The sequence below is a fragment of the Mirounga angustirostris genome, unplaced genomic scaffold, assembly GCF_029215605.1.
Source record: "Mirounga angustirostris isolate CCGP_5_RB_7025 unplaced genomic scaffold, mMirAng1.0.hap1 SCAF_1, whole genome shotgun sequence".
NCBI classification, from domain to species: Eukaryota; Metazoa; Chordata; class Mammalia; order Carnivora; family Phocidae; genus Mirounga; species Mirounga angustirostris.
This window is the reverse complement of record NW_026991709.1, coordinates 40,846,013-40,870,061: the sequence shown is the minus strand read 5'-3', so window position 1 is coordinate 40,870,061 and position 24,049 is coordinate 40,846,013. Positions and strand designations below refer to the sequence as shown.

The 24,049-nt window shown below is 35.9% G+C and overlaps 1 protein-coding gene across 1 annotated transcript in view; it reads right to left on the bottom strand.

Moving 5' to 3' along the window:
- Positions 1–9,790, bottom strand: part of EPHA3 (EPH receptor A3) — a 360,686-nt gene extending 350,896 nt beyond the window's left edge. Inside the window, exon 1 of the mRNA XM_045902696.1 lies at positions 8,528–9,790. Coding sequence (XP_045758652.1) covers positions 8,528–8,615 — 88 coding nt within the window. The 5' untranslated portion in view covers positions 8,616–9,790. The remainder of the gene's footprint in view (positions 1–8,527) is intronic.
- Between the last annotated feature and the right edge of the window lie 14,259 nt (positions 9,791–24,049).

Here is a 24,049-nt window from a genome sequence, read left to right as displayed (position 1 = left end):
TATATAAAACTCTAAATAATAATATTTGCATTATATTGATAATTGCCTCACAATTTGTGTATGGAATTCCTGACAAAATCTTCTTTCCAGCACAAGGAAAGGAGTGTTGGAGTGTCAGGAAGGAGAGACAGAGGTAAAAACATGTGAAGAAAAGGCAACACAGACATTTTCTCCTATTCCTCTGTCCACATCAAATTTTCTTTACATTATTTTCTTGGTGTGTCCCCCACTCATGTAAATAATCATTAACTTATGAGTGCAAAACACTATGTCGTTTCTAAGTACTCTTTGAAGCACTTTCTTAAAAGTACTCCGAAGCACAATTTTTCGTTCCATTACTCTGGGTATTTCTAAGTTATTCTTGCAAAGTCACAGGACAAATTAGCTAGTCACTAGGATTAAGATTCAAAATCTACGGCTTCTCCTGCAAAGAAGGATGCCTCCCTCATTCATAGGCATTGGCATACATGAGAAAACATATGAGGTTAAAATCAAAAGACAAAGACAAGAGAGGGCCTGGCTGGGTTACTACTTTATTATGATTTGTTTCCTCAGTTTCCTTAATTGCAACAATGGAAGGTGTCATCATACCTACCTTAGGGCTGTCTTAATGATTAAATGAGGTCCAGTAAATAGTGAATGATAATGTAGGGGAAAAATTCTTTCCAGCCAGCGGAATTCTGTACAATTATTACCGCAATGTTGGGCATGGCACCGAGGCCATATTTAGTCTCGGAATCCCCTGGATTCAACCATTCTATCTTTTATGAAAAATACTAAAGTTCCAACACAACCACGGAAACATCAGCATCAGCATCATCCTACTACTAACCTACCTCGATGGCAGCGCTCCCAGAAACACTTTCTAGCCCATTCCAAGTTTACTCGCAAAATCGGAACAGGGAAAATCCTGTCTTAATAAAACGGTGCCAATCAAATATGGGGCTGCAGGAGAAAACAGTTGTGCACAGGGGTGGGGGTAGTTTATGGAACATGCCCCTTGTCGCTCTCGCGAGGGGCCTAACAGGTGGCGTGAGTAGGTGGCTTTAAAGAAAACCGGGGCGGGTGGGGGGCCTCATTTTAGTTTAGCGCCTTAAGAACGGAAGGAAAGATCGGCTGGAAGACCAAAAAATAGTCGAGAGGTCGGGTCAGACAGCAGCAAGCCTGACAACTGGACGTCCCAGGCGCTCCTGTGCTTCCCAACAGAGCACCAGGGGGGTACCAGGCGCTTTCCCTACACCGCAGGGAGTTCGTTCTAGAAGCCTGCAGAACTGCATCCCCCTCCTCCACTTGTCAAGTGGTGGCTGCGTGAACTCCTATGGAAAGGAGACCGCGCCACTTCCGGACGCCAAGCTCAAGAGGCTGGCTGAGAGTAATGGGGCGGGGGCGACAAAGCTGTCCGGTCACAGTCTCCCGTGAAAGGACGTACCTGGCGCATCCTAGGCGCTCGCGCTTTCTGGGCGGGCCCGACCGAGCCGAGCCCCAGGTGAGGAGAATCCAGGTGGTGAGGCGGTCACCGCCTCTGCGAGCGCCAGCAGCTCCGCGGCAGCAGGCAGAGGGCGCACGTCTACCTCTCGCCCGCCCGGGTCTGCAGCCCGCGCTCGGTGTGGGTAACTTGGCGCCCTCGCGCCGCTCACGTCCACCCTCCGCCCGGCTCAGAGCGCCCGGCCCCGCCGCCCGGAGGAAGCCCGCTGCAGCGGGAGCCCCGCGTGCGACCGCCGCCCGGCCGGCCTGCGGGAGGCCGGGGCCAGCTGAGTGCGTTTGCGGCAGCCAGGCGCCGAGACACTCGCGCACAAAGAACCACCGCCTCCCGGAGGGCAGGGGCTGGGGCTGGGGCTGGGGGACGCGGACCCGGAGTTGAGTATTTATGATTTGATCTTTAAGCCAAGGCAGAGAGAAAAAGTAATGAATTCTTGGGAGACCCTGTTTTCCCTCCGCACCACTGAGCCTGTTTCTGCCGACGAAATAGTTTGCAGTTTAGATGCCCTGGTAGTGGGTGTGGTGGCAACGAGGAGCGCTTGCTCATCTCTCAGCTGCCACATTGCTGTCACTACCCGCGAAGCCCTGCTTCCTCCTAGAATTTCTCAGAGCACACGTCTGAAGTGTAATCAATATTGTTTCATCAAATATGGGAGGCGTAACGCGAAGAAAAAGAAACGCCGTCATCCCCGTCTGCGGCCACCCAGTCCCCATGGCTGAGATTATTCACAACAGTTTGTTTGTACAGTGCTGCCACTTGTTTTCCCCCTCCTTCCTCGCCTATTATTCTGACTTCACCATGTTGGTTTGGATTATGTGGATTTTCACCCTTTGCTTTGACTGGAACAGCAGGACATGGTTTAGAAAATGAACGGAGGGAGGGGGCTGCACACTCAGGGCTTCCAGTTTAATAACATCACTCCAAGTTGGAGGCTTTATTTGCTGAACTGGTTTTGATTCCATCCACCCTCCGCATGCATTTGCCCAGGCATCCAAAGGGGGAAGCATTCTTTGGCGTACACTCTTAAAACTTTCCTGGATAAAATATTTTCTTCTGGGGAAAATCAAATTGTATGAACTTTAGAGAAGAAACAACGCAACCACCCCCCTTTTTTGTTCAGTGTGCAGGTTTTTAGGGTTTTAATAAAAATTGATTAGCCAGATGTTTTAAGTGATAAATATTTTCTTTTTAAGCAAAATATTTATATATTAACATTGGTTTTAGAATCTTTGCACATCTCTACTTCTCCATCTTTTTAATCAACTTTTTATTTTCTTTTCACTTTCAAAGACCTTTTTTTCTTTGTAATTGACCACCCTTTTTTATTTCAGAGAAGGCTGGTAGGAGGCAAACTAAAACTTGCTGACTTTCAGACTTTTCCAAGAGAAAACCTCCTACCAGGTTTCAAGAACTACCTGATACTAGGCAGCTTGTAACAGAGACCCAGAAAGTAAAATTAAGGGGAGCACTGCTCCCACACCCTGATTCCCACCAGGAGTGTCTTCCTAGTTGAATTTGTGGCTTGGAATCCTTTGTATTTTATAAAAGTCACAACATTTCTTTTATTTTTACAGTCATTAGGAAAGAATTTTCTAAGGTTTTCAAATTTCTGAGAACCAAATTTCAAGTCCTACTTTTTGGTATACCTGGATGAATAATATAATGAATGTTTCACACCACCAGTCATCCCTTTATTTGAACAATCTGTGGAAAGCCACTTGTCCACTTTCTAAGGGCCCTGCATTGACCCTCCCTGGTGATAAAATCCAGATCTCTGAAAACAGAACCCAAAAGGGGACACCTGCATCTGTTTTTCTAAATCTTTTATCAAACAGGAATTAAAAGAACAACATTTATTAAATGTTTTAAAGGAAAAGTGTGTATCTTAGAAAATAAAGTTGAGGATCTTGACAGAAAATGATTTGCAAATTTAGTGTTCTTCCAAGATATACATATTTCCCCTTACATCTAGTATTTATGCCAAACAAAATCACTGGGAATGACTAAAATCAAAGGTAACCCACATCACAGATTTCTTAGTAAGTAAGTGTCTATAAAAACTTATCGAGTTTTGATGATTTGTGGAAAGTTTTATTAATATTTTCTTGAAGATTTTATGACTTGGAAAATGTAACTCTCAAACACAGTCCTTGCTCTTTCCATTTGCGTTGAAGTTAGTAAATCAAATATACTGTGGAAATATGTTTTGCCTTTAAAAATCCTTTGCATATGTAACTGATTATTTGATATTTAAAAATTGCATATATTTTATTTCAGAAAAATTCCAAAGCTTCAGAAACAGTTTTAACATTTAGGGTACTTTATAAAGAAACTTACTGTGAGAAGCTAATAGAAGTGAGGGTGTTAAAAAACACACCAAAATTTGAATATTGACATGTGGATAATATATAAACACGATAAAGAATTTTACTAAATCTTTTCTTTAACAATAATAAGTTTCTTAAGACTCAAGGTAAAACTACTCATTTGTTTATATGAGCAAGGTGCAAACCATAATTATATTCAATTAATTAAGAAACTTCATACGAAATTTCCTAAACTCACTAAACAATGTTTAAAAAAATGCCTTCAAGTTTTGATTGTTTACAATATTTTGTTTAAAATTTTTTATATTAATTTTAAGTGCTTTTCATTTTTGCTCCCAATTTCTAGCATTTCATGGAAAAGACAACTTTATATAAAATGCAGCCATGATGTAACACGTGGCAATGGTGTTTTATTATATGTAGTTTCCCTTTTATAGTTCCAGTTGTTTCTGAGTTATAAATATATCCAATTGACCCTAAATCTTAAAATAGGCAGAAAAGTGATATCAACTAGAGTACCAATAATAAAAAAGTATAAAATTGAAAAATTGATAGCTGGTTTGTATTTATAAATCTATTGTTATTGCCGCAATACTTATTATTTAAAAGAATTTTTAATTGCTCATTTATGACAAGGACTAGAATGGTGTAATGGATGAAACATAAGAGGGAGGAGAATGGACATTTTTCCCACTTGAATTATTATTATCAATATTAGTCGTTGAGAAAATATAGATTCAGAATGAATTAATTTCGTGATAGATTTTGAGAGGTTACTAAAAGTTTCTTTCCGGCACAATCAAAATATTATCGTAGCAATTCAGGTTGTCAGTAAAAGCTTAAACAAATTTGCTGATAATCCTGTTAATGACCTAGGTCAAGTGTTAACTGTTGTGGGTTATAAAATAGTGAAATTAAGGTTTCTCCTACCTCCAGGCAAATAGCATAGTTATAACTATTGGGGGTTGGGAGGAGCTATTAGGGGAGCTATTAAATTACAAAAATGTATAATGCATTCAATTATTTAGTCTAGCGTGATGAAATGCTATTAAAAGCAAATGTAAAACCTCTGAAAAAAAAAAAACCTATAAAGATATGACAGCTTAGTCTCCATAAATATTTCAATCACAATGTATTATTATTTGAGGGTAAGTGTTTATATATGAAAAGAGATGCCAATTTATAGTAATTTTTAAAAAGGGAATAATCCATTGTTTAAATATTTATCTCCAACATTTGCTTAATAGTCAAAGGGAAGTATACAGTGTTCATTTGCAAATTTTACTTTTAAGCTTTGAACAGTCACAGAGTCACCTCTAGTACTTAGAAGATTTATGTTCAGTAAAATACATTTCATAGATACAGTGTCCCAGCCACTCCAATAAAAGTCTCCCCAAATAAGTAGTATATAAATATGCAGATTTAATTTTATTTACTTTTATTTTGAAAACTCTGATTTCCAATGTAAAGAGCTCTATGGGTAAATGTTAATCTAATTTACAAAGGCTTTTGGATAGAAAAATGATTCAGTGCTTATGTACTGATGAATAAGCAGTTCATTCTGCCTCAGACTCCTTCAAATGTAGAAAAGTATTAAAAGAGAGTAACTTATCTATTGCTAAAGAGATTGATACTTCACTTTATAGCAAGTTTTTACCTCTTTGCAAAGTTATTTTTCTTTACCGTTATTATCATCCATTTAGGATCAAAACAGGGAGCAAATATATGAACTTCTTAAATAACACGTAGTATAGCAATCCTATTTTGCCATGAGTAGTTGATTTCCTATTGGAAGTCTTTTATTGGTGTGTCATATAAACAGAGACCTGATAAGATTTTAACAAAGTTCCATGCAGCTTTAATAAAGTTTCTATTTAAGTAGATAGGCCAATTGTTAGTTTAAGCAATCATTGAAATTATGAATAATCTATTATCTTGAGGAGGCCAGTGATAGAAAGTATCAACTAGAATCATTTTCTTGAAAGCATATTAAAAAGTTATTTGTAACTGTATTAATAAGAGGAAAGTTCAGATGAAACTTTTTCTAAGTATTTTTTTAACTTTTTAATCATAGGCCCATGGCATTTTAATAGATATTTGACTATCAAATCTCAAATTAAAAAAAAATCACACAAGGGAAAGCAATTAACTTAATGGCCTTGGTTTTGTTCCCTTTTAATTCTATCATGCCTAACTTCATAACAGATTGTGAAATAAATTCTAATAAATTTTACTAGTAGATTTCTAGTAAATTTTCTTTGGTGTTGAAATATAATTTTTAGCATAATATTTTAAATGCAACCTAGTATTTTATATCTCAGTTCTCAAAATTTATATCAGAAAGCTATATTAATCAGATTCATTTTATCATTATTACTTCCACCAAATATATGAATTTTCAGAAGCATCTTGCTTTCTATTCAAATGACATTGTTAGAAGAATTTCATGGAAATCTTGGCACATACTTGGATTTTCAACTCAACTTTTAAGACCTAAGCTATTGCATTAATATTTAAAATTTCACTCAAATATTATTCACGTTAAATCATTCATTTTAAATTTTGTTCCAAAGCTTCCCTTCATGACTTCAGGAGGGAAAGGAAACACTACTCATAGGACATAATCTGGAAAGAATAATCCCATGAACAATGAATAAACTTTTATCCAAGCAAATTAAATGTAATTGTGTCAGTTTTCGGCATATATTTCCCTTTCTATATACATCCCTGCCTGCATAATAATATATACATTATATAGTGAAACATACACAAGGTGTGGCTTAAAAGAAATTTACATTTGATTATTCCTGTTTCATTAAATTAATATTCAGTAATTTTATGTAAGCATGAATAAGTTTCAAGGGTCTTTTTTTTCCTCTTGCAGTTTACTGAAAGGTTATGTTTTCCACAAAAATACTGACTCTCTCAGCTCTATCCCTGTGCATTATTAATTCAGTAAAATCCATTATCTAAATAGTTTATAAATATTCCATCTGGAGAAATACAATTTATCATAGCAATACGGGAATAATATTTCTAGACTTCTACTTATTGTCAATTCTTTAATATCTTCAAAAAATAAGATTAAACAAACACCAATTTTTGCTTACTGATATGTTACTCATTATACAAATGATTACTCTTGCCTTTCATTCAATGAAAAATGATTGACCATTACTTTCAAATAAAGATTTTAATTTGATTTGTACAAAAAAAGTCACTTATAGGTGATCAGATGATTTTCTTGATCCTTATATTTTAGAATTTTCACTTTCCCAGTTAAAAAAAGACACAGAAAAACTTAATGAAATCTGCCAAATTGATAAAGGCAGTCACTAAGGAAAGAACAAAATTAAACTGCTCTATTAGCAGTGAAAGTAGGTCACCAATATGAGCAGTTTTTAGATTTAATTAAAAAGTTTCTACATATTTTGAGTATTTACTTGTCTTTTTGAAATAATGCATACAATATACAACAGTATTGGCTTGCCAATATATTTTTAGTGACAAAATACATAATGAAGCATTTTCACATCTTGCTCAGCATTGCTAAATTGCAAAATAAATTGCTAAATGTTATTGTCATAAGTTCAAAATGATTAAGAGGAAATCAAAGTTGTAAATGTTGCTTTAAAACAATCAATTATTTAGAGAACTTTGTCTTAAGAGTCAGTGATTGTATTCACAAATCATTAGGAATAGATCACAAAAGGTATACATGAAAAAAGCAATGTATCCATCAAATACACAATCTTATAGGAAACATTAGTGTCCTCAATTTTACATTTACACTTTAATCCACTGAAAAGGGATGAATACCCATTAGGAGGAAAATAAATAACCCAACATCAGGAAATGCCATTTGCTGCATATGGACATTCTTTCTTAATTTGTTATTCAGTTATTTACTATACCTACCCAGGAGCTTTTCACTTTCCATCAAATACTTTCCCTTACTCATATATAAACCCTTAAACAAAGAGAATCCAACCTAAGCTTATTGCAATTCCTACAAATATCATTTATGTTAATGTGGCATATGCTGCTCATTAGAACCTGTAGCATAGAGCAAACCATCGCCTGGCAGGATACACATCACTTCAATACAGCAGTTGCAATATAAACACACACACACACACACACACACACACACACCCCATCAGCTTCAACAAACTCTGATTTCCCTTTAGTCCATTCATAAATGCCATGATCCTAAGTAGGAGCAACCTGTCATTACCTTTAAACATACTAAAGAACCTAGCAAGGAGGGTTTTATTTTCTTTTAAACTTCTCAGAGTACTACATGGTCATAATTAGAAATAAAATACTGCCACGGCTATTTGGCAATTAACATCGTGGGCTGTAAAACTGGAGGATTTTTCTCTTTTCTTTCTTTCTTTCTTTCTTTCTTTCTTTCTTTCTTTCTTTCTTTCTTTCTTTCTTTTTCTTTCTTTCTTTCTTTCTGCTTAAAATTGGCAAACAAGGTAATTGCTTGAATTGGTATCAGATTAAAACCACATTTTAGGTTTAGGCAATCCAAAATTCTCTCCTAAAGTCTTTTAGAAGACAGCAGAAAATAAAAGCACATCTGTAGTTTACTCTCAGAGGAAACTGCTTTATTCTGAGGCACCTTAACGACCTGAAAAGGTTCCGGGAGAACGTGCTTTGAAGAGCGTTAGTTAGCCCTGCGGGGCAGGGCAGTTTGCTGTACCTGGCTTACCTTCATTGGAAGGTTGGAGAATCAGTTCCCCGAAGCAGTTGAGAAGGGAGCAGCTGAGAAGGAGAAGGATGGAGAGGTGACAATCCATGTTGCTGGTGCAGAGGGCAGTGAGAGGAGCATATCTCCATGAAGCATGCCACTGATGTGAGGGGGAGCGCTCTGATTGCTGGAGAAGTTACCATGCTCCGCTCGCAGGCTGATGTCAAGTTTGACACTGGAGATAAGGAGGAGTCTGGCTGCCTTTCCTCGAACCTCGCTCAAGGACTTCCCTGGGTCCTAGTGCCGTCGGAAGTGAGCGAGGCAGAGGAAGGAACAGCACGCGGAGACTTGGGAGACTCGCAGACTGCTCTGAAACACAGAGCTGGGGAGCAAGGGGTGAGATGCGGGGGTGCGCCGCCCATAGGCAGGAAATCCAGAAGTCGTGATGGGGCAGTGGTAGAGAGCAGTGGAAGGGAGGGAAAAACACCCGCTCTTTATTTTCATTGAAAAGCAGCTATTTTATTGTTTGCTGTACATGCTCTGTAGGTTAATTCCCTGAAGAAACCAGAAACCCTGATAGGAGTGTCATATGGCAGTGTGAGTGAAAAAGAAAGCGAAATGCCAGAAGATGTTTGTATTATAAGAACAGGAGCCTTTCGTTAAAAAAAAAAAAAAAAGAAAATCAAAGATGATTGTATAATTCAAAGGAAAATTAGGATTATTCCTTTACTACAGTCAATGAAATCATAACTCTTATGAGCCCTTTGTGGTGCAGAAGGACACTAACACAAACCCCAGATCAGAAAGTCTTTTCAGTCCTGTACCAAATGGTATCTGGGCTTTCAAATAGATTTGGCACAGGGATTTCAGTGTACATTTGGTGTACTTTAGTTTTCCAAACCGGGAGTAACCTTTACCATGCTAAGGAAGTGAACAAACCCAGCCCCAGGAATAGCTGCTGGTCAGCATTCACTATTTTCTGTGCTGTGGGTATAATACAAATCAAACCTGAAGTTTTTGACAACACATCACTACCCCTCTCTCTCACCATCTATGTTAAGATCTCTGGGTTCTATGAGATAAACATGGCATAATTCACAGCTCGGCATTCAGCTTTTCAGCCACTTCCAATCTGATAATAGTTGGATACTGTTCTTCTTTAACATTCCAAATCCAATGGCTAAATAAAGTGTCCTAGCACTTTCTCACTTTACACCATGCCTAGAAATGATTTCTCTTATTTCCAGTTCCCTTGTTGGACAATATAATAGCAATCTATTTCAGCTGAATAATTTTGTGATTTATATTTTGAGAACTATCTTCACTTATCTTTAAAATATCCCCCCGAAATTGATTACTCAAATATCCTCCTGCTCATCTATCTTTTCCTATTCTAAACAGAAAACAAGACTCTCATTCCTTGCACAACTCCAGAAAGTTAAGATAGGTTGGCAACTTTAAAATCAGTGATCAATTTTAGAGCACTAAGTTGTGGAATCTAAATAAGGGTTTGAAAAGACCTTGCTAATAACATATTCATTTCACAAACACTATGTTTTTAATGAAAGAACACAATTTTCACATGAATTGAAGTTAAGGGCTTCTAGACTAGCTTGTTGGCTGGGGTGGGGGGTTGGGAGGTGGGTAGAGGAAGTGAGAGGAAGAGTGGCCCTGCTCACTTTCTATGTATGCCTTGTTACTTTGTATCTCTAACTTCTTCCCACATTATGTCACCGGAGGCTGTATAACCGTCTTCAAGTGCCAAGTCTGTCAGAATTGAAAATAATGACAGATACTGAACAGAGGACTCAGATAATGGTGACTCTGGCATTTTTTTAAAGTTGCAACACAACTTTAGTCTTTCCATAAGGCACAGTTCCATTGTTCTAGGGTTAGATAAAATTTTTCTGAAACTTGAAAGAAAATAAAGTCTTATTTGAAATGACAATTTATAAACATTTTGGAAAAATATGCCAATGTGCTGATATCCACATACACTGGCTTCCCCTCACACTACTCACAATTTACTGCTGTCACTGGGGAAAGAGGCATTCATGTTTGAAGGAAACTACAGTAGTGTGAAAATGGGTAAGAAGCAATTGTTGGCCTGGGAATATAATATAAACAATATAAGATCTCTCAGTTATAGACTCTCTAAGTCAAGAAACATCAAACAATAAGTAAAGAGTTTCCACAATCTGAAATACTTACCAAAAGTGCATATCCCTTCTTCCCACCACAGATTTACTTAACTAAACCTCTGAGGTTGGGACCCAGGAACCTGCAATTTGATGAGCTCCTCAGGTGATCCTGTGGTAATCCCAACATTTGAGAACGACTGCTGAGTGTGAAGAGGGAAAATCAGAAACAGAATGGTGAGATTTGAGGCAATTTTAAAAGTAAAACTAAAGTAATATGGAGCCGAACTACAATCTAGCAAAAAGAAGGAAAATACAAGATGAAATTAAAGTACATGTGCGAAGTGAAACAAACACTATTCCCCAAAGAAAATCTGGATTTGGGGTTTGAGGAAGAGGGAGATGCCTGACATCTGCAATATTTAGTTCACCTAATATTTCAATTTAACAGAATGTGAGTGTATAACATGTACCTGCTCATGTGCTAGACACTGAGGGTAAAAACATGAAGAAGACCTTGTTTCTGTCCTTTAAGATAATTTAGAATCACATTGTGGCAAGTGTTAGATAGAGGTAGAGTATTTTATAATATGGGGTGGGAGTGGGGGATAATTCTAGTTAGGGGTTAAAGGATATTCCTGTAAAGGAATAGTTGGCAATTGAGTAACACAAGGAAAGATTTGTTTTAAAGAGAAGAGTTCTGAGAAGAGAGAATATATTTGAAAAGCACCCTTTCTGGAAGAAATGATAAATACCTATATTACCGGAGCATAGATTTTGAGGTGAGGTGAGGGGGCATGAAAAAGAGGAGACAGAAGGGATAGGAAAGAGCAAGGTCATAAAGAATTTTGTGAACTCTTCTAAGGAGCTTGGACTTGAAGGTGATGTGGGACAGAAGAGAGACCTATTCAATTTGCATTTTAAAAAGATCATTTTGCAGGGCGACTGGGTGGTTCAGTCGGTTAAGCCTCTGACTCTTGATTTCAGTTCAAATCATGATCTCAGGGACCTGAGATCAAGCCCCACATCAGGCTATGCTCTCAGCAGGGAGTCAGCTTGAGATTCTCTCTGTCCCTCTCCCTTTGCTCCCCTCCCTGCCCCATGCTCACACTCACTCTTGCTCTCTCTCTTCCTCTCTCTAAAACAAATAAATAAATCTTAAAAAAATAAAATATAAAAATAAAAAGATCATTTTGACATATTTAAGTGGGGAGAGTAAAATGGAAGCAAAAACACCAATTAGGAGCCAAGAGACCAATTAAGATCCCTTTGCAATAGAATAGCCAATATCATGTGGAGACAGGAGAGAGGCTCTTGAATCAGACTAACCTAGGTGACTGCCCTTGTTCTATTACTCTTCGTAAAATTCTAATAATAACAGATCCTCCCTGATAGGGATGTTGTAAGGATTAGATAAGATTTGTGATGGTACAGATAAAGTCCAAGCCTAGTGCTTGACACATTAAAAGCATTCCAAACATCTTTTATCTTGATCTAGAAGAGAGATCTAGATGGTATGATGCTGAGCAGTGACAGTAGAACACCAGTCACACAAATATAAATGGGGGAAATTGGCAAAACTTCATAATAGATTGAGTACAAGAAATGGATGGAAGTGTCTAGAAGGCCTTTCAATCTCTGGCTTGAGTGAGGAGGTAGTCAGGAATGCAAAAGCAAAGATGGGCATGAGATACAACAATTTCTATTTTAGGTGTATCTATATGAAGTGGCCCAAGGGAAAGCCAAGGATAGATGAACTACTAGGAGACAAAGACCTTCACTGGAGTTCTTCCTTTGGGAATAATTTCCTTTGCAAATAATTACTATTAAAAATAAATAAATAAGTAGGTTCATCCACATAAGCAAAATGTTGGCAGAAAGATGAGTTGGACAAGGATGAAACCCTAGCATATGCCAATACTTAAAGGACAGGCAGAAATAGAGAAGAACAAAGAGCTAGAAGAGATGAACATATTATTAACATTTTTAAGGGTTTCACAAAGAATTCATGGTCAGCAGTGCATGCAAGAGAAATATTCAATAAAATATTGACTGAAGAGTGACAGTTGGATTTGACAGCTGAACGTTTTGATGACTTGGGGAGTAGCAGTTCTGGAGGAGTAACTGGGCTCCACATAAGCATTGAGCTAAAGGAGTAAATGGAAAGTGAGGAAGTAGAAAGATAAATATACTACTCTTTCAAGAAGGTGAGCTTAGAGGAGAAGGCATGCCTAGAAAAGGAAAGAGCAAGGGGTAATGAGAGTGCTAAAAAATGGGAGAGGCTTGCAAGTTTTCTCTCATGTGCTTGGCTGGCCAGTGATGCAAATAATTGACAAGGAATTTAGTGGACCAAATTTGGGGTATGGAGAAAAGGTGGGGAAATAATGGCTTCTATGTAGGACATGGCAAGATGCAAGTATAGATATTCAAGCCAATAGTTAGAAGATAAGCCCAGAAGGGAGGGCAGGTTAGACACTGAAAGTTAAACAATCATTAGTGAATTGGTAGTAGCTTAATCCACTGGAATAGATGAAATTGTCCAGAAAGGTCATAAACAGCAGGGGAGAATCAGTTCTGTTAAATAAAATATTCAGAAGGGAGATGGAGGATGTGTAATTATCAGAATTAATTGAGTAGGAGTAAATGTTATAAAAGAAAGATAAAGAGAGAATGAGTTGGAGATGGCAAGAGAGATGAAAATTTCAGAAAAGGAGAGAATCAACAACAACAACAACAACAAAAAGATTTTTCCAGTTAATGGAAAAGCCAAAGGACTGGGAATCCCACCCCAAAAAATCATATTTAGAGCTGCAAAATTCTTTGGCGCTTATCATTTTACAGTTAGAGAAAGATTAAAACATTGGTGACTTCATTCTGTTCATGCGGTCAAAGGCAACAGTAGGGAAGGTATCTGAAAGCTCTTGCCAGTATGCAAAGAAAACATTAGAAAAAATACCTATGAGGAACTTTATAGGAAATCTTCCATTACCTAAGTGTTCGAAGGTGATTAGAATAGGATAATCCAAGAAAGTTTCTTGAAGGGTTGTGATTTTCAGGAGTTACTAAATTTTGGACTTGAAAATAGTCACGGTAGGTTGCACAAATTAATTTGCTGTATTTTAACTGATATCCACTGAATTAACATATCTCAAATTTAAACATGCAAGTTTATGCAATCAATATAAAAATTAGCATGCCTGAATTAATTGAAAAATGCTAATTGTAAGTTAGAAAGATTTCATTCAATTGTTATAAAGTCGTCAGAAGAAAAGTAAAAAAAAAAAGATCAGAAAGGTGATATGCTTGTCAGGATCAACCAATGCTATTTAAAACACACTCTTACACTGACTTTTATAACTACCTCTGAAACATTTCTCCATTTTAAAAGACAGACTTTACTACTACCATTACTTCCTAGTCTTCCATTTCTCTTACCAAAAGACAGTCAAAACAAGCCAAGAGTTCATCTTAAGATCTAAGGAAAACATCCCAAAGCTCTGAGCAAACTCTGAGCAAAAGCACGTGGAGCTTGAGGTGGTGGGGGAGGGAGGGAGCATTTGGCTGAAACAGAACCAATTTCATAGTCCTTTTAAGTCCATTTTTGAGAAATAATCACATATATTTACACACATAATCATTCATATACATATATACACTCACATTAATACATGCACACATGGAGGAAATACTGTATTGATACTCTATCCAATAATGTCTTCTAGAGTGGGTTGTCTCAATCTTTAATGTGCAGAAGTTTGGGGAGCTTGTAAAAATGCAGACTCTGACTTTGGAAATCAAGCACAGGGCCTGAGATTCTGCATTCCCACAAGTCCCTACACCATGTCTTCTGTAGGTCTCATAACACTTTGTATGGCAGAGTTCTAGAATACATAGATCTTGTTTGGAAAATTAGTATAAATATGGAGATACCATTTAAATATAAGCATAAACATATTTAAAAAGTCAGATGGTAAAAATATATGAAATACATGGCCCAATAGATTCAACTTTTTCTTTCAGTAAATTTCCAGATAAACCTAATGCTCTCACAAACTAGTTAGATAATACTGTAGTACCCCAAATTGCTCTCTTCTTGAAGGTAAGTAGTCAAGACTAATTCACCATTACTGTGAACTCTTATTCTGTTTTTATCTAAATCACTCTTGTAAGCATTTTATAATATAATGATCTGCATTGTTATTGAAGTGTTTCAAGGGTATGAACTGTCTGCCCAATATTTTAAGTTCTTTAATGACAAAGTAAACATCAAACATTATCTAGAAGAGAGAAGATACTGCTCAACACAAGAATGTATAATAATCTCATTTTATTTCAGAATATGTTGAATATGTGATAATTAAGGTTTGATAATAATTTCTCAAAGTATGTATTGAGGCAATTTCAACTATCCAAGGGGATTTACAAAGCTTAACAAGCATAAGAAAACCATTGTAAAACAAACCCATGACTTAATACAAAATGAATTTGTGTTTATAAGTATTAGGGCATTTATCTAAAGATAAAAAGTAATGTCCCTCATTTCTAATGGATTAATTTTGATTACAAAATAACATTTTAATTTTCTTGATATGCTATGTAGTTCTGTAAACAAGTAACAGAAATATGGTTTAATGATGTCACATTTATATCATACATATATGTGATTATGGCTCAGGTAAAAATGTAGGTGCAACCAGAGTATTTTTAACAAAAAGCAAGAAGTGATAAAAGATTATTAAATACTCCATAGAAGTATTTTGAGAACACATGGCTTCAATTTTGTTTCTCAAGTGTCTTGTAAGCCTGAACATAAAATAGAAATACTCAATACAGGAAAATTAACTGATTATGTGCTTGTCTAACCATAGTCATCGATTCAGCTGGGAACCGGAAAAATAATCTATATTAAGTCATAGGGATCTTCTATTCAACAGTGTCAAACATTTGTGATTTTTCACGGATGCTCTGGTTTCCACAAGTGCCCAAATAACCTCACCTGCTTTTCCAATTTGTCTCCTAGACTGTGCTGTGGGTCAGTGATCCCTATTATGTCATGTCAATACAGTGGTTAAATAATGATAAATAATTTAAAATGTGGCAGGTAATCCACATCTTAATGTCAATCATCTTTACCCATGCCGTATTTCCCAAATTAAAATGGAAGCTACTTCCATTTTAAACTCTAGGTTTTTATATATCCAAATAAATTTCCTTAAATAAAAAAATATATTTTGCATATTTATTTGAAACTCAAAAAGTAACTGAATTTTAAAAATAAATCAAGGTAAAAGGGATTGCTCCTAAAACATTTAAATGCAATTATAAATATAATAATGACATCATTTTTCTTCTAGAAAAATAAGATACCCTCCTCCAGTTCCTAATTATAGCGACGAAAGGATTCAAAATATGTATGTGTATTCTTATTATTTCAAGTGTACTCACTTAGCAATGTCTATCATTTAGTTTGGACTCAAATATTTGACAGTTATTTTTCGAAACCCTTGTACAAGTAAAACCGCAAGTAAAAGAGTGGACCTTTTGAAAATCCCTTTACAGTACAATAAATTTACAAGTCAAGTTCACACACAGGAAGTCTGTTGGAGGTACATCACACTGAAACACATGAGGGAGTGGTATCATATGCCAGTACTCACTTCCCTCGATTTCATGAAAGATGTTGTGTCAAGCCTCCTGCTTGGAAGTTACTGTGGGCCGTGCACTCCACTAGAGGGCTCTGCAGAAGCGGCGGTCACTGCTGCTGAAGATTCAGGTGTGTAGATAGCTCACTGACAAAAAGCACAGAGGTCTTCCCGGGAATTCGCACAGCTTTATTTTTAGGTTTAGTTTGATTAGTCTCCTGATTGGTAGTAATTAAGAAGGGTTATGGAGGCCTGCGTGTGAGTTTTATCTGATCACATAGCATTCTTTTACTTCCCTTATCTGGACCCAGTGATGAATTCATTAAGAAAACAAAGTATCACGTTTGATTTCTGGTCCAAAGAAAACTACTCATGTCAACATTAACAGGTGTTGAGATGAGTGATACAATTTCTTATCATTCTCTCTTCTACACAGTTTCCTCATTAAACTTCCCCATTGAAATGGATAATGAGAATGTGTGAAGGTAAGATTTACAGTATACTTGAGATGCTTTCGGCAAAATATGAGGTAGTAAAATTTGCTGAAAAAGTTAAAGGAATATGATAAAAGCGAAGATGACGCAGGATCTCCAAAATGGATAGTCACGTGTATGGAGCCTATGGTGGACAGAAGACAGGGGTTCACCTGTGCAATTAATGGTAAAGGTATTGCAGAGAGCAACAACTAGAGCAAACACTGAATGATTTGGTTTTAGCACTTTAAATTTAAAAGCTTACATCTTTAAGAAGGGATCAAAATAAAAATGGATGGACCAAATATTCTAATATCTTTTTTGGACAACAATATACCTGATGCTCCTATGGAATGTGTCTAGCTCTCGTTAGTAAAAGTGGCACCCCATCATGATTTCCAAGAGAGACATGATACACTCTTTGAATTTGAGTAAGTGCAGAAAATTCTTGTAGGGATGAGCTTTTTCACTGGAGGAGAACGTGCCTAACTTAGAAATATGAATTTCTTTTCTATCTTTACTGTAAAAACTTGAATTATCTATTTTTTTTAAAGATTTTATTTATTTATTTGAGAGAGAGAATGAGAGAGAGAGAGCACATGAGAGGGGGGAGGGTCAGAGGGAGAAGCAGACACCCTGCTGAGCAAGGAGCCTGATATGGGACTCGATCCCTGGACTCCAGGATCATGACCTGAGCCGAAGGCAGTTGCTTAACCAACTGAGCCACCCAGGCGCCCGAATTATCTATTTTTAATAAACTTCAGATCGAAAATTTGCATAATTTCTGCAATATTGAACAATGTACTTGTTTCACAATCTTTAACTTAGAACTATTTTTGATAGGTTAATGGAGACCTTTCATTGATGGAGTGATAAGCCAAACCTAACAAATACCATTCTTTGACAAGCCTGATGAAGTACAGAATACTGCATTGTTAGAAATATAAAGATGTCTATGAATGCTAAGTCGTCTATAGACCACCTGTATCCAACGTTTGAGCCTGCCAAAAGATGAGTTCATCCAAAATGCTATGTAATTAGCAAATAAAATATAAATTCCAGGAGAGCAAAGATTTTGGTCTGTTTTGTTCACTGCTGTCTTCCTAACATCTAGAACAGTATCTGGCACATTGTAGGTCCACCATCAATATTTGCTGAATGAATGAAAACATAATTCACATTCATGATAATATACTTAAAGTTTTGTTTTTTATTGTTCTGCTTTGTCCCTTTTTCGGATTCGTTTTATGCCAGACTTCAACATTCTACCCAGTAGCTTCATTCTTTAGTTTTCCTTTTCAAATAGTTTAGTATAACCCAGAAATGCAGGCAGAAGGAGTTACTCACATAACAGTGAATTAATAAGACTTATTCCATTATATTTGAATAAGTTAATACATTTGCCTTTTTGATAGAAACTTAAACTAACAATCTTACACCCCCATCCGTTTAAAGACATAGACAACTAGGTTGACTAGACAATATTAAGGGCTATGTAAGTGAACTATTGACCCTAGAGAGAGATATCTGGAAATTATTCTTGAGGCAACCAATAACCGAACAACACAAACCTTTGTCTGTATATCGATTGAATTAATTTAACAATCTTTATGTTAACTTATTTATTTTCATTTGTAATAAATTGACTCTATACAGAGGAATTCAAAGAATGGTAGAAGCAAGACAAAACTACAATTAAACAAAACAATGCAAATACTTCAATTTATAAAATTCTTCTCTTTATTTTTAGTTTTTTTTAAATTTAAAACCCTCAAAATGCAGTATTTTATTTTGTGGGTTTCCCCCCAAAAATAGGGAGAAGGCCTTCTTATACCTTTAAACTCCCAAAAAGTCAAACCACACAGTCAGAGATCTCTAGGTCTCATACTTGCATAAATAACAAGAAAATAACTATTAGGAATGAATATTTGAAATGACTGTTGGAGAAATCAATTGTTATAGCCAGTCAAATTTCAATTTTTAGACTTCTTCAAAAAAGCCATTTAATGTCCATAAAGTTTAATGTATATTTTTAATTGTACCACATGTAAGTGATCCTCATTTTAGAGCCATCAATATTTAGCAAAGTAGCAACATATATATATATATATATATTTTTTTTTTTTTTTAATTTGCTAAATAACTCAGTGTGGAATAGAATAAATGTAGCATCTGATTTCAAAAGAGAACCTGGCAGGCAGCTGTGAGATTTAGAGGTTTTATTTGTCCTCAGGACAAACATATTACAGAAAAAGATAGTGCTGCTCAAGTTCAGAAGAACTAATGTTGTGCTACACGTCATGAGTCAGCTCATATCTAGTATAGAGTCTTTTGTTTGTTTAGTTTATTTTCCTCATCAATATTCAATTATCTGAATATCCTTATGTAGCCACTTGCATTATTTTTTATCAATCTTAAGACTCTAAGGAAAGAACCTAGAGAAAAATTTTAATGCATTAATCATGAAAGTTAAAGAAAAAAAAAACTAGCCTCTTCATCTTTATTTGTATATTTAGTTATTCAAGAATTTAAGAATAAACAGGGTTAGCTTTGGGTGAAGAAAATCTTCCTAGAAGGGCTAAAAACAGAAGTCAGTTGTTTAACACAGTTGCTGAGAGAGGTTATTATAGAGAGGTTTTCCAACTTGGAAAAAATGAGTCTTTATTCCCTTGGATGCTTCTTTGTTTTATGGAGCATTGAAGTCCTAGAATTAAGGCAGTGAATAATGTTTCAGTAAGATTTCCTACACTGAGAAATTCTTCAAAGCAATCTTAGGCCATGTAAACCTTGAAACATATTTCAGCAGGTTATAGTGCAACAGAAGAAATAGAAAAATTACAAAGGAAAAAGAAAACAGCACATGTAAATTTCAGATACAGAAAATTCATAATATCCCCTACATCATCTTAACATCCAAAATATGTTCTAGGACATATTTTTGTTCAATAACAAACTCTCTAGAAAGCAGTAAGTTCTTGGAGAAATAGGGTAAATATTATTTTAAGTAACAGAAACAATGATTCAATCTACTTGATGAAGACACCACTTTCTACCACTTTATGCTGTGTGCAGGAGCACTTAACAAATATTTAGAAATTCCTACATGTTTGGGCCACCTGGGTGGCTCAGTCGGTTAAGCAGCTGTCTTCGGCTCAGGTCACGGTCTCAGGGTCCTGGGATTGAGGCCCCATCATTGGGCTCCCTGCTCAGCAGGGAGTCTGCTTGTCCCTCTACCTCTGCCACCCCTCCACTTGTGCTCTCTCTCGCTATCTCAAATAAATAAATAAAATCTTAAAAAGAGAAATTCCTACATGATCTCATTTTAGGACCTTTTCAAGAGGTCTTCTGAAGAACAAATTTTTCATCTGTACTTGCCTACCTATCAACTGGCAAATCAGCTAGCATACTTGGGGAAGAAGGTTAATAATGTTGTAGAAGTTTGTCTTACTGCTTGCTAATGAATGACTTCCAGGGGAAGGCCGGACTGGGTAATTAAGCAATGATCGGCAGAAACTAGAATAAGAAGCGATGATGAAAGTAAATGTTCAAGCTCAGGACATACAGAAGGCATGAACTCTAAAGCTAATTCAGTAACAGGCCACAATTAGAGATCAATAGATGCAGTTTATTTGTGATTTATATAGAGCCATTTTTTCTAATGCTTGTGATTTTGTATTTTTCTTCTATGCAAATAAAAATGACAAGTGAGGTAAAATGAAAGTAAAAAGCAATAGAATATTATAAAGATGAAAGAATACAGGTGCAGGTACATTTCACCCTCCCCCTTTGCTGGTTATCACCCGTCTTAGTGGCTTTAACTTAAGCTATTTTCCTAAAAACAGTCATTTGATTAAGAAGCACTACATTTTTCTTCATGGGTTTTACAATTCCAGAAATTAAGCATTTTAAAATTTAAATTTAAAAAGTACAGACTGAAGTTAGATATTAAGAAAATGTGCTGATTAGTTAAATATATTTTTGCTATTTGACATTATATTACTAATTTATGTTTCTTATTGAGCTTTTTAAAACAGCTAAATTGGATGAAAAATATATAATATGAAATAACATTAATTTAGAAAGTTGGTGGAGAGTATATCTATGATTTGGGGGAGAGAGCCAGCATGTTACACACACTCTTCCAAAGATATTTCTACCAGAAAGTGTGTATATATATATATATATATATATATATATATGTAGCTATATATATATAGTAGCTGTAACCACCAGCTAAAATGATCTGTCTCTTACCAATAGCAACATTTAATTTCAGACTCTTGACCATAATCAAAAATTAACTGCAATGACATGAATAGAGTTCACCAGCTCTAACTTGTCTGTAGAGTTCCACTGTTTACAAAAGATATCAAAAATATTGGGAAAACATTGACACTTTATTTAGTAGGAGAAAGAGAAAATTCTTATCGTTAATCAGAACCTACAAGTTCACTCTAACCAGGGTTAAACAGACTAATTTTGTAACATGAACTCCAAGGAGACATGAACTCCAAGGAGATTTAAGATCAACGTTTGTCTAAGGGAATGATGACAACTGCTTGAACGTAGTGATTACAATGTTGACACCAAGACTGTTTTACTTAAAGCACATGTGAACATACACAAAAACTCTTTGGATTATTTTTCAGTAGTGAATATCAAAGAGAAATAATTATTTTTGTCATGTTATGACTGTTACACCAATAGAATAAAAGGCTGAGAAATCTACAGGCTAAAATTAAAAAGGATTTTTTCCCTCTATTACATTTTACAGACCCAATTTACTTGAGTATATTATTGTGGTTGTGGGATTCAGGTTATATACTGTAGATATATGATTTTACAATGATACAGTTATTTAATTTGAATAACGACTTGGAGATAAGATTTCTTTTTGAATGTAAATATAAACTCCTGGTAATCACATGAAAATATAATAATTTGATTTGTTGTCTTTAATTCAGGAATTAATAGGTGAATAATAGTCAAAATATTTACACACTTCCAAACTTTTTGAGTGAAGAAAAACACAAGAGTTTACTCAACATGAATTCAGTAAGGTTCCAGAGATGAATAAAACTGATGACTTAATAGAAAGAGCCTCGTTCTGAGAAGTTTTTGTCTCATTTCTACCCAAACTTGGTGTGTAATCCTAAACAAGAGTCTCTGTTGTTTTACTGTCTTAATCTGCAAAACAAGTTTTTTGTTTTGTTTTGTTTTGGCCTGTGAGTTATAAGGCCTATAGCTTTAACGCTATAAAGCAAACCAAAGTAAAATTACCTTTTAATGTACTGCACCATTTTCTTTTCTTTATTTCAACTAGACATTATACTATTGGTTATACTAACTGGTAAGCTGAAACAAGTAATCTCAACAGTCATATATTTGCCTGCCTTGCCAGAGTATATTCATTTTATTGTGTATTTTGTCATTTTTTCTTTAAAACTACAGCTTCAAATACGATCTGATTTTTTTAGAAGATTTTATTTATTAGAGAGAGAGCACATACACGAGAGAGAGAGATCAGGGCCAAAGAGAGAGGAAGAAGCAGGCTCCTCGCTGACCAAGGAGCCCAATGTGTCAGATCCCAGGATCTGAGCCAAAGGCAGACATTTAACCCACTGAGCCACCCAGGCGCTCCCCAAATACTATTAGATTAACAAGTGATGTCTAAGTTACTGGTAGTCTTCTACCCATCTGATTCCCAAGAAGCAAGGCAGGGAGCTCATTAGGTGAGTCTCTTCAGAAAAAAAACATGACAAAGCTAAGTAATATTGAAAGGGACATAGAAATTCCCTGTATCTTTGCCCATCCTACTGCCTCTCTCATATCAACATGACTTAAAAGTAGTATTTGAACTAAGGGATATTTCTCTTATATATGGAATGTTTGACTTTTACAAAATGTAAGGAAAAAAACCTAAAAGACACCTTAACTTATATTCTTCCAGTTTTGTTTGTTCTTTTGTATGTATTGATTTACATAGTTTTGGGCTTCTAAACAAATCAAAATCCATCAGGCTATTCATTTTATGGCATTTTTAAACATGCTATTACCAACTTTATAAAATCATTTTCATAGTTACATCAACATTGAGTCCTGTGAACATATCATACTTTGACGATTTTTTTCCAATTTTAAATTATAATTTTCATTATGTATTTCATTATGTATAATTTTCATGCATATATGTTTTCATTATGTAAATTTATTTGAATTTAAACAGTGTATATACCTGTGAAATACCCCTATGAACATGATGTAGAATATTTCCATAACCCGCAAGAATATTCTCCTCCCTGTTCACATCCCATGTTGCCTTTGTTGCTCAGCCCAGACAACCATTGATTGACTTTTAGTTACAATCCATTGGTTTGCATTTTCCAGCATTTTAATTGAATGGAGGCTTACAGTATGTATTATTTTGTGTCTGACTTTCATCATGTACGGAAATGAGTTTCAGATCATCTATGTTGTATGCATCAGTAGTCTGTTTCTTTTTGGTGCTGAGAATTATTCCATTACATGGATATAACTTTTTTTTAACCCATTTACTTCTTTTTTTTTTTAAGATTTTATTTATTTGAGAGAGAGAATGAGATAGAGAGAGAGAGAGAATGAGAGGGGGGAGGGTCAGAGGGAGAAGCAGACTCCCTGTTGAGCAGGGAGCCCGATGAGGGACTCGATCCCGGGACTCCAGGATCATGACCTGAGCTGAAGGCAGTCGCTTAACCAACTGAGCCACCCAGGCGCCCCAACCCATTTACTTCTAAATAGGCATTTGGCTTTTCCCCAGTTTTTAGCTATTGTGAATAAAATTGCTATAGAAATTCATGTATAAACATTTTTGTATTTATTTTCATTTCTAGTGGGTAAATGCCTAGAAATGAAATGATTAGATCATAAGGTGGTTGTATTTTCAGCATTTAAAATAACTTTTTGATTTCTCAAAAACAGTTTACGTGAGAAACCGTTCAAAACCCTTGTCCAGGGGCGCCTGGGTGGCTCAGTCGTTAAGCGTCTGCCTTCGGCTCAGGTCAGGATCCCAGGGTCCTGGGATCATGCCCTGCATCAGGCTCCTCGCTCTGCGGGAAGCCTGCTTCTCCCTCTCCCACTCCCCCTGCTTGTGTTCCCTCTCTTGCTGTCTCTCTCTCTCTCTGTCAAATAAATAAATAAAATCTTAAAAAAAAAAAAAAAAAAAAAAACTTGTCCATACCTGACATTTTAACTTAGTCATTCTAATGGTAAGTCGTGATTTTTTTTTACTGGGGCTTTTGCTTGCATTTTTCC